Consider the following 12,270-nt stretch of genomic DNA (forward strand, 5'->3'; position numbering starts at 1 on the left):
AGGCGGAAGGACAAGTCACCATTTTGCCGGCGCCCTTGAGAGACGTTGGGGGCGGGGCAGGGGACACCACCTCCCTCGCCCGAGCGAAGTAGGGAGCGGGTGGGCAACGATGAGGTCGTTGACTTGGAAGGGGGCGCGGGGATCCTCCGCATAGGTTTGGGGTGGAGAAAGTATGCCGGTGCGAGCGTCTTTACGCGGAGCCCTGTCTTCGCGCTGGGAAAGGGGTGTTGCGTTTGCTTCCTTCCCAGCCCTGGTTCCCAAAGAGTGGACGCAAGATTTATCTGATACGAAGTTTGCAGTGTAGAGTGAGACCCCGAGCAATCCGAGTTAACGCTTCACCGAAAAACGAGCCAGGAACTCGGACTTCTCACACACTAGGCCGTGGCAGGGATTTCTTGGCGATGCACACAGATTAATCAACACAAGTTGGGATAAAAACTGAATTGTATGGGGGCTTTGCTAAACGAAGTTTCAGAGCACCCTCGTGGTACTGCTTCTGCCTCATCACCTGTAGAAGTCGCATCTCAGTTGTTTGTATTCCACTATTGGCCATTTTAGACTTCTTATTTATTTTTCCATCTTGGGTTTGCCTGCTTTTCCTCACGAGCAGTGTTTCTGTCTTAAGTTTTGTAGGGCGCAATGTCTGAACAAGAGCGTATACAGGAATGCCTGAGGAAGGAAATAAGGTCACTTCTCATTTCCGCCAAAGATGGTTTGACCCCACAGCAGTTGGAAAAGGAGTACCTTTTGATGGTTGGCAACCACTTACCACTCCGAATCCTTGGGTATCGGTCCACCATGGAGCTGGTGTTGGATATGCCTGATGTTGTCAGTGTCTGCCCCTGTGGGGACGGTACTGTAATACTGAAAGGTAGGTTTAAGATTTGAAGGTCTATGAACTTTGCAGTAATAATCACTTAGTAAAGAATTGTTCTGGCTCTGCAATTATCCTGCATCCCCGGCAGGGGATTTTACTTTTGTGAGGGAGAAGAGGGATCATAGGCACCTTAGAGGTTGTGGACCAGAGTTAGAGCTTGAGCACAACCAAGAAACCTTCCCCAGAATACTGTGCATTCACAAAAACTACATTGTGCATGTGATTTAATAATATTGCACCTTAAGTCAGGAGAAACTTAACAATGGGACTTCAAATTATGAAATCACGTTTAAAATTTCATGAAGCACAGAAACATAATTGTAGGGAAGTTTGTTGTTCATCTCCAGGGTTTCAGATCTTTCGGGAGTTAATTAGCAGCAGTGATAATAAATTGGGTTTTACTGTTCTCCATCCTGTAGTAGAGAAGCTAACAAGTTATTGTCTAAAATGCAAGAAAAGGAGCAACCAAGGGTTCGTGTTTATCATGTCACCTATATACACAGCTCCTTGGAGAGTTAAAAACTATATAACCACAGATGCAAAGAAGAAAGAAGGAAGTAAGTTTTCACCTAAATATGATTTCTTTTTTCACACCTCCTTAGCCATTCCAGATGAATCCACCAAAGGAATAGCAAGTTTAGTTGCAAAACAGAGGGGCAGCCATAAGGTTCGAAACTCCGTGCAGAAGGGAAGGGCCAGTGTTTGCTTTAGGCCCAGCTCTCAACGGCGAGTACCTTACCGAGGAAGGGTGCCCCCTATTCTTCCAGCTGTCGTGAAGAGTGAGTTGAAAGACCTCTTGTCGTTATCTCCTGTTCTCCTTTCTGATTTTGAAAACGCATTTGCCAAGCGATTTGGACGATCATTCCAGTATGTGCAGTATGGCTTCTTCTCTATGTTTGAAGTGCTGAATGCCGCTGCAGATGTCATTTCTGTAGAACAGACCAGAGCAGGTTCTTTGTTGATGCTGAAGAAGAGCCTATCCGAGAAAAAGCAGAGAGGATGGCCAGCAGGTAAGCATATTAGCACTGGTAACTATTGCAAATCAGCAGACTTCGGAGCAGTTGTAGTACATATGTACGTATGTATGTGATGGCTAAGCTCCAACAGTTTGTTGAAGTTGCATCCTGGCTCTACCACTTGCTAGCTGTGTGATCTCAGGCGAGTTACTTAAAATGTCTAAGCCTTAGTTCCCTCATCTCTAGAATAGGAATAATAACCTCTTGGAGTCAGGCTGAGGGTTAAATGAGATGGGGGTCTGTAAATTGCCTGGCATTTAGTAAGCTCATAATAAGTGGTAGCTATTATTATGAAAACACAAGATCAGCTCTCTCTACAGTGCTGTAAATGAACATTAGTTATATGTGTTCAGGTAAAGAAGATGTAACATGGAAAATGAAAAGTTTTAAAAATAATACTAGTTTGTAGCATTTGCCATCTGATCTTTGCTAACACTGATCTTTGATATCCTAGCAGGCATTGTAGTAATTGATGTAGTGTAATGATAACCACCTTATTTGTATAGCAATTTACCTTGGATTCTCATACCATAGACACGTTGGGTGAGTAACCCAATCTTATCCTTATAGATAAGGAAGCCAAAGCTCAAGAAAGTTAAATGACTTTCTGAAAATTTCATGACTTGAAAAGTGGTACAGCTAGAGTTAGATACTGAACTCTTACTACTGCTCATTCAGTGCTTTTCCTACCCAATCACTGTCTCTCTTAAAGGCTCAGAAAACTGATGTGATCATTTGTATAGTGTCCCTCTAGACCCTTGACAATATAGAATCTATACACTGTCTATTTGGGGAATTCTATACCCGTTTCAATGATTTTTCTTTTCAAAATTTGTGTTTAGATTAATATAGGTGAACCATGAGAATATCATGAATTTACAAACCAATACTTAAATTGTGGTGGGAAGTGTAATTGGACAAGAATATGCTAGGGGGTTTACAGGCTCTGGTCAGGGAAGGCTATAGGGGCCACTGAGTGTTTTGAGTCTAAACCTCAACTGTATCAGTATTTGTTTTAAAAATTAAAAAAAAATTTTTTTGGCCCTGCTGCACGACTTGTGGGATCTCAGTTCTCTGACCCCCAGGGGTTGAACCGAGGCCACGGACGTGAAAGCCCGGAATCCTAATCACTAGACCACCTGGGAACTCCCTGTATCAGTATTCTTGTGCTGCTCAAACTTTGGGAGAGTAACTCATGCTATTAAACTTACATGAGATTGAGTTATATAAAGCAGTTTGCCAACTTATTGACTTGTGAGGGGTGGATATTCCTTCCCAGTGATTGAATTGTTCATTTTCCCCATACATGGTACCTTATTCCTCATCAGGATATCTTGGGAGTAATTTTTTGTGTGTGTGAGCTTGATCTTAGGGTAAAGAAAGAGCTAGGCCATGGTGGGGTCCCGTGATCTGTCTTCATGTTGTATAACAGAATATACCTCTCCTGTAGTATTCCCCTCCCTACAAATCTTGAAGAAAAAAAATCTATAGTCTAGAAGAATATCCTTTATTTTGTAGCTTTTCATTCCCCACCCCCTCCCCCCATACCACTAGATGGTTATCTAGTTTGAAAAGCATAATTCAAGCAGATTCCTTATTTGAAGACTTTTTGGTCTCCTAAACAGGATCCAGCTTTTTAGGTTTATACGTATTGAATCCTGCCTCTTTGTAATTATATTCAGGTGTCCTTAAGTGGAGTTTTAGATAGCCCCAACCTTTCAGTAACACACTTATGATCTCTCGGTTTTCTTCTGTAGGTGACTAATCATTCCCTTGTATGTAAATTTTATTGGCTTAATATAAAAATGTAAGCTCACTTAATTTTTAGTTCTAAGTTGAGGGCCTGGCCTCTATATATAAACACCAGAAAACTAGAAATTGTTAGTGATCATTTTTCTCTCCTCTTCTTTTATTTGCAAAAGGTAAAATTTTTACCCAGCCTTTTAGAAGGAAGCAACAAGGGTCATATCCCACAGGCTCCCCAGTAGCAATGGCACACTTTTCACAACCCACTTCAAACATGGAACCACCGAAGCAAATACTGGACGTGGAGAATACTTCTAGGTCAAATGTGGTGGAGACTTCAAGGCTGAATCACACTGAAAAATTAAACCAGGTGAGATATCCGACTTTGGAGTTATAAATACACCAAAAATGTGTTTAAATTCAGTGGCTATTACTTAGCTCTCTTGCAAAAGCTGACCTTTTAAAATTCAAGTCATTCACTTATTTCACATTTAACTTAAGCATTTTCTATGGTTCTGTGGATTAGTAAGAAGTGAGAGGTGGCAGTGAGAAAAGAGTACAATTTTATCAGCTCCATGGTTTCAACTATTTTCTGCAGATGACTCCCAAATCTGTATCTCTAGTTCCAGCTTCTCACCAAAGTTATAGAAGCATATTTGCAACGTAACTCATGAATATCTTCACCTGAATGGCTGGCCCTGAGCACTGCAATCCTGGTATTTTTCTGTGACTATAATGCTGAAGGACTTTGAGTAAAACCTACTAGAATAAAGCCAACAAAAGCCTGATTAAGTTAGCAAGATAACAACCTAAGTAGAGCTCAAAATAAGCACATAGAAATTAAAGACATAAAAGTGCTTCATTTCTGTAACTTAAAAAAATTAGCTTTAGTAAAAAAAAAAAAATTAGCTTTAGTAACATAATTTACATATAGTAAAATTTGCCCGTTGAAAATGTGCAGTTTGAGTTTTAACATATGTATCTAGTTGTGTAATCACCATCAAAATCAAGAAACAGCATTTCCATCATCTCCCCAAAATTCCTTCATGCCACTTTGTAGTTGGTCTCTTTCCCCAACTACAGTTACAGGCAACCACTGCTTTCTATAAGTATAATTTTGACTTTCCAAGAGTTTCATATAAGTGGGATTAAATAATGCTTAGCTTTTTGTGTCTAGCTTCTTTAACAGGATGCTTTTGAGATTCATCCAGTATGTATCAGTGGTTTGTTCCTTTTTCTTGTTGAGTATCATTCCGCTGTACTGATATACCTCAATTTGTTATCCATTCACCATTAGATAATATTGGGGTTGTTTCCTGTTTGGGGTATTATGAATAAAGCTGCTATGAACATTTGCATACACTTTGTAAGAACATTGACTTCATTTCTCTTGGGTCAATACCTAGGAGTAGGATTGTTGGGTCAGACAGTAAGTTTAACTTTTTTTTTTAAGTTTAACTTTTTAAGAAATTGCCAAACTGTTTCCAAAGTGGCTGTACAATTTTACTTTCTCATGAGCTATGTATAAGAGTTCCACTTGCATCTTTGTTAACATTTGATGTTATCAATTTAAAAAACAGTAGCCATTTGAGTGCGTGTATAGTAGTATCTCATTATGGCTTTAACTGAAGTTTCTCTAATGATGAATAATATTGGGTATCCTTTCGTAAGTATATTTGCCATTTGTATATCTTCTTTGAAGTGTCTAATATCTTTTGCTCATTATTAAAATTCGAGTTTTCTTTGTATTGAGTTGGAAGAATTATTTATGTATGCTGGTTACAAGTCCTTTATTGAGACAAGTTTTGCAAATATTTTCTCCAGGTCTGTGCTTACCTCATCATTTCCTGAATCCTATCTTTTGTGGGGAAGTCTTTAATTTTGATGAAATCTAATTTATTTTTTTCTTTTGGTTCTTGCCTACCTAATAGATTTTTGGTTAATCCAGAGTCACAAAAATATTTTCCTATGTTTTCTTCTAGATGTTTTTTGATTTTAGTTCTTAGGTCTATTTCAAGTTAATTTTTATGTAAGGTACCAGGTATGGATCAAAGTTTTCTGCATATGGATAGCCAATTATTCCAGCACTATTTTAAAAATTTTTATTATTTTTAAATTTTATTTTATTTATTTATTTTTTGGCCATGGGGTACGGCACATGAGAGCTTAGTTCCCCAACCAGGGATCCAGCATGAACCTCCTGCATTGGAAGCTTGGAGTCTTCACCACTGGACTGCCAGGGAAGTCCCCAGCACTATTTTTTTTTTTTTTTTTTTTTTTTTTTTTTTTTTTGCGGTACACGGGCCTCTCACTGTTGTGGTCTCTCCCATTGCGGAGCACAGGCTCCGGATGCGCAGGCTCAGCGGCCATGGCTCATAGGCCTAGCCGCTCTGCGGCATGTGGAGTCTTCCCGGACTGGGACATGAACCCGTATCCCCTGCATTGGCAGGCGGACTCTCAACCACTGCGCCACCAGGGAAGCCCGCTCATCTTTTAATTGAATTATTTAGTTTTTTTTGACATTGAGTTGTGAGAGTTCTTTATATATTTTGGATATTAACCCCTTATCAAATATAAGATATGCAAATATTTTCTCCCATTCATTTTATCGAGGTCTTTTCTGTGCCGTAGATTTTTAGTTTGACGTAGTCCCACTTGTTTATTTTTGCTTTTGCTGCCTTTACTTTCAGTGTCAAATTCAAAATATCATTTCCAAGACCGAGGTCAAGGAGCTCACCATCTAAGTTTTCTTCTAGGATTTTTATGTTTTCTGGTCTTACGTTCAGGTTTTTAATCCATTTTGAGTTACTTTTTGTGTATGGTGTAGAGTTATATCCTTTTATGATAAACCCGTAATCTGGTAATTAAAATTTTTCTCTGAGTTCTTTGAGCCATTATAGCAAATTAAATTGAACCCAAGGAGAGGGTTGTGGAAACCTGATTTGTAGCCACTGGATCAGAAACTCAGGTAACAACCTGGACTTGCAATTGTCATCTGAAGTCAGAGGATGGGGTGGGGGTTCAGTCTTGTAGAACTTGGCCCTTAACCTTGGAATCTGAATGCAATCTCCAATGTCAGAATTGAGTTGAATTGTAGGACACCCAGCTTGTGTTGAAGAATTGCTTGGATATGGGGAAACACCCTCACACACATTGTAATTGGAGTCAGAATTCTATAGAGCTTTTTCTTTTTTAATCTCTTTATATGATAAATTACATTGATTTTTTTTTTTTTTTTTTTTTTTTTTTTTTAGTGTTAAAGCAACCTTATGTTGCTGAATGAATCCAGCATGTTGGTCATCATGTATTAGCCTTTTTATATATTGCTGGATGTGATTTGCTGTTTTCTTGTTAAGCACCTTAGTGTTAATGTTCATAAGGTATATTGTTCTGTAGTTTTCTTGTAATGTTTTATCTGGTTTTGAAATCATGGTAATACAGGCCTTTTGAACTGAGGTGAGACGTTTTCCTTCTTTTTTTTGGCAAGAGTTTGTATTAGGTTTCCCTAAACATTTCACTGAATTCATCAGTGAAGCAGTCTGGGCCTGGGGATTTTTTGGGTAATGATTTTAAATTACAGACTCAGTTTCTTTAACAGATAAAGAGCTATTCAGATTATCCATTTCTTTTTTTAAAAAATGAATTTATTTATTTATTTATTTATTTTTGGCTGCGTTCTGTCTTCCTTGCTGCGCACGGGCTTTCTCTAGTTGCAGCAAGTGTGGGCTACTCTTCATTGTGGTGCGCGGGGTTCTCATTGCAGTGGCTTCTTTTTGTTTCGGAGCATGGGCTGTAGGTGTGCGGTCTTCAGTAGTTGTGGCATGCAGGCTCAGTAGTTGTGGCACATGGGCTTAGTTGCTCTGTGGCATGTGGGATATTCCTGGACCAGGGCTCGAACCCATGTCCCCTGCATTGGCAGGCGGATTCTCAACCACTGCGCCACCAGGGAAGTCCCAGATTATCCATTTCTTTTTGAATGAGCTTTGATACTTTGTCTTTCAAGAAGATGTCCATTTCATCTCAGTTGTCAAATTGGTTGAAATAAATTTGTTTATAATATTCACTCATTGTCTTTTTAAGATCTGTAGGATCTGTGGTGAAGCTCCTTCTTTCATTCCTAATATTGATAATTTCTCTTTTTTTCATGATCAGTCTGGCTAAAAATTTATCCAGTGATTTTTTCAAAGAACCAGCTTTTGGTTTTATTGATTTTTTTCCCCCCTGTTTTCTATTTCATTTATTTCTGTGCTTATCTTTATTATTTCTTTCTTTCTGTTTATTTTGGGTTAATATTTACCTTAAGAGCAAGAAAAGAAAATTTGGTCATTGACTTTGGTCCTTCTTTTCTAATATAAACATTTAAGGCTATGGATTTTCTCTAATTACTACTTTAGCTGTATCTCACAAATTTTGATGTGATGTATTTTCATTTAGTTCAAAATATTTTCTAATTTCCTTTGTGATTTCTTTTGTCTTATGGGTTATTTAACAGCATGTTGTTTAATTTCCAATACTTGGGGACTTTTCAGAGATGTTGTTGAGTTATAATTTAATTTGATTGTGTTAAGAAAACATAGTCTGATTTCATTCCTTGTAAATATATTGAGACTTATGTGGCCCAAAATATATTTATGTGGGTGAATGTTTCATATCTACTTTGAAGGAATGTTTGGGTAGAGTGTTCTATAAATGACAGTTAGTGAAGTTGGTTATAGTGTCATTCAGGAATTCTATATTTTTACTGATGTTTTCCTACTTTTTCCATTAATTACTGCAGGATCAATGTTGAAATCTTCAAATATAATTGTGAATTTGTCTATTTTACCTTTCAGCTTCAGATATTATAAATCTCTGTTAGGTGCGTACATATTTAGCATTGATATGTGTTCCTGATGAAGTGACCTATTTATCATTATGAAATGTCCCTCTTTATGGCTCATAATGTTCCTTGTTTTGGAGTCTACTTTGTTTGATATTACCATAGTGATGCTAGCTTTCTTTAGATGTTAGCACTGTGTATCTTTTTATATACTTTTATTTTTAACATACCTGTTTTATATTTAAAATGTGTTTCCTTTAGACAGTATATGGTTGTCTTGCTTCTTTATTTAATCTGTCAATCTCTGTCATTTAATGGGGATGTTTATACCATTTATATTTAGTGTAATTACTGGTATGGTTTGATTTACGTCTGATTTTTGTGGGGTTTTTCCTATTTTTTTCTTTAGGATTAATTTTTTTTTTCTTTTACTGTCGTACGCGGGCCTCTCACTGTTGTGGCCTCTCCTGTTGCGGAGCACAGGCTCCGGACGCACAGGCTCAGCAGCCATGCTCACAGGCCCAGCCGCTCCGCGGCATGTGGGATCTTCCCAGACCGGGGCACGAACCCGTGTCCCCTGCATCAGCAGGTGGACTCTCAACCACTGCGCCACCAGGGAAGCCCTGGATTAATTTTTAAAAATAAAATTTTTAGACCAATTTTAGGTTCACAGCAAAGTTGAACAGAATGTAGAGAGGGTCCCCATATACTCCCTGCCCCCACATTCATGCAGCCTCTTCTACTATGAGTATCCTGCAGCAGAGTGGTACCTTTGTTACAGTTGATGAACCTCCATTGACACATCATAATCACCCAAAGTCTACAGTTTACATTAGGGTTCACTCTTGGTATTGTAAATTCTGTGGGTTTTGACAAATGAGTAATGACATATATCCACCATTGTAGTATCACACAGAATAGTTTCACTGCCCCTCAGATCCTCTGTGCTTCATCTACTCTTCTCTCCCTCCTCCCTAGCCCCTAGCAACCACTGATCTTTTTACTGTCTCTGGCTTCATCTGCTCTTCTCTCCCTCCTCCCTAGCCCCTAGCAACCACTGATCTTTTTACTGTTTCTATAGTTCTGTGTTTTCTAGAATGTCATATAGTTGGAATCATACATATGTTGCCTTTTAAATTGCCTTCTTTCACTTAATGATATGCATTTAAGGTTCCTCCGTGTCTTTTCATGGCTTGATAGCTCATTTCTTTTTCGTGCTGAGTAATATTCCATAGTGTGCATATATTGCAGTTTATCTATCCATTTATCTACTGAAGGACATCTTGGTTGCTTCCAGGTTTTGGTTATGAGTAAAGCTGCTATAAACATCTGTTGTGCAGTTTTTTGTGTAGACATAAGTTTTCAGCTCCTTTGGGTAAATAACCAAGGAGCATGATAGCTCTATCGTATGATAAGAGTTTAGTTTAGTTTTGCAAGAAACTGCCAAACTCTCTTCCAAAGTGGCTGTATCATTTTGCATTCCCACCAGCAGTGAATGAGAGTTCCTGTTGCTCCACATCCTCATTAGCATTTGGTGTTGTCAGTGTTTTGGATTTTGGCCATTCTACTAGGCATGTAGTGGTATCTCACTGCTGTTTTAATTTACAATTCTCTAATGACATATGATGTTGAACATCTTTTTTTTTTTTTTTTTTTTTTTTTTTGCGGTACGCGGGCCTCTCACTGTCGTGGCCTCTCCCGCTGCGGAGCACAGGCTCCGGACGCGCAGGCTCAGCAGCCATGGCTCATGGGCCCAGCCGCTCCGTGGCATGTGGGATCTTCCCGGGCCGGGGCACAAACCCGTGTCCCCTGCATCGGCAGGAGGACTCTCAACCGCTGTGCCATCAGGGAAGCCCTGAACATCTTTTAATAGGCTTACTTTGCTGTCTGTATATCTTCTTTGGTGAGATGTCTGTTCAGATCTTTTGCCCAGTTTTTAATTAGGTTGTTTGTTTTCTTACTGTTGAGTTTTAAGGGTTCTTTGCATATTTTGTATGACAACTCTTTATCAGATATGTCTTTTGCAATTTTTTTTGGCAGTTTGTGGCTTGTCTTTTCATTCTCTTGACATTGTCTTTCACAGAGCAGAAGTTTTTAATTTTAATGAAGTCCTGCTTGTCACTTATTTCTTTTATGGATCATATCTTTGGTGTTGTATCTAAAACGTCATCACTATACCCAAGGTCATCTATGTGTTCTCCTATGTTGTCTTCTAGGAGTTTTAATAGTCTGTATTTTACACTTAGGTCTGTAATCCATGTTAAGTTAATTTTTGTGAAAGGTGTAAGGTCTGTGTCTAGATTCAGTGTTTTGCATGTGGATGTCTAGTTTTTCCAGCACCATTGTTGAAGATTCTCTTCTCTCCATTGTATTGCCTTTTCTCTTTGTCAAAGATCAGTTGGCTATATTTTTGTGGATCTATATCAGCATTCTTTGTTCTGTTCCATTGGTCTATTTGTCTATTCTTTTGCCAATACCACACTGCCTTGATTACTGTAGCTTTATATTGATAGTAAATCTTGAAGTCGGATGGTGTCAGTCCTCCAAATTTGTTCTTCTCTTTCAATATTGAGGTAGCTATTCTGGGTCTTTTGTCTGTCCATATAAACTTTAGAATCGATTTGTTGATATCCCCCCAAAAAAACTTGCTGGGATTTTGACTGGGTTTGGATTGAATATGTAGATCAAGTTGGGAAGAACTGACATCTTGACAGTATTGAGTCTTCCTATCTGTGAACATGGAATATCTCTCCATTTATTTAGTAGTGGTTCTTTGATATCTTTCATCAGTGTTTTGTATTGTTCCTCATATAGATTTTGTACCTATTTTGTTAGATTTATATCTAAGTGTTTCATTTTGGGGACACTAATGTAAATGGCTATGTGTTTTTCCTTTAAAATTCCACTTGTTCCTTGCTGGTATATAGAAAAGTGATTGGCTTTTGTATTATTAACTTTGTATTCTCCAACGTTGCTCTAATTGCATATTCATTCCAGTTTTTTGGTTGATTCTTTGGGATCTCTGTATAGACAAATGTGTCATCTTCAGGCAAAGATAGTTGTATTTCTTCCTTCTGAATTATTATACAGTTGACCCTTGAATACTGCAGGGGTTAGGGGTGCCCACCCCTTGCATAGTCAAAAATCTGAATATATGTTTTGACTCCCCCAAAACAACTACTGATAACCTACTGTTGACCAGAAGCCTTACTGATAACATAAACATTTGATTAACATGTTTTATATATTATATGTTAGTATATACTGTATTCTTATAATACAGGAAGCTAGAGAAAAAATGTTAAGAAAATCATAAGAAAAATACATTTACAGAACTCTACTATATTTATCAATAGCATAAGTTTATATTGTCTGTTTACAAGATGAATCATCTGTCAGTACTTATATCAATATTGTTTTACATGATACAAAACACTGTATATATTATACATATTACTAACACTAGACATCAGAAATGAAAAGATAACGTGAAACAGAAAATAATATTAGTTACAGGTACAGTGATTCATGCATTGATGTTGTAGAAGCAGCAATGTGATTGCTTTATGATAGCCTAAAGTAATCGACGATTGCTTCATGGTAGCCTAGCCTGTACACTAGCGAATGACTTATAAAATTTTTATGACATTCAGTATTATATTCATAATACAGTATTGGAAGCATTGTTTCATTTTTTTAAAAAACCACTTACCTGTGATGATAGGCTGATGAGCAGTTTCTCCAATTATGAGAGACATACTGTACAGTAATATAATTCTTTGAAAGCACAGTTATAAAACAGTAAGAAAATG

General features: G+C 38.0%; 1 protein-coding gene across 3 annotated transcripts in view; it reads left to right on the forward strand.

The window, feature by feature from the left end:
* Positions 1-639: 639 nt before the first annotated feature.
* Positions 640-12,270, forward strand: part of TDRD5 (tudor domain containing 5) — a 93,594-nt gene continuing 81,963 nt past the window's right edge. For 2 of the 3 annotated variants that reach the window (XM_007109036.2, XM_007109037.2), the window contains exons 1-3: positions 640-871; positions 1,480-1,887; positions 3,816-4,009. In XM_007109036.2, coding sequence (XP_007109098.1) covers positions 640-871; positions 1,480-1,887; positions 3,816-4,009 — 834 coding nt within the window. Of the gene's footprint in view, positions 872-1,479; positions 1,906-3,815; positions 4,010-12,270 lie in introns of all 3 variants that reach the window. The other variant, XM_007109038.2, reaches the window with a different exon arrangement.

The sequence above is a fragment of the Physeter macrocephalus genome, chromosome 4, assembly GCF_002837175.3.
Source record: "Physeter macrocephalus isolate SW-GA chromosome 4, ASM283717v5, whole genome shotgun sequence".
NCBI classification, from domain to species: Eukaryota; Metazoa; Chordata; class Mammalia; order Artiodactyla; family Physeteridae; genus Physeter; species Physeter macrocephalus.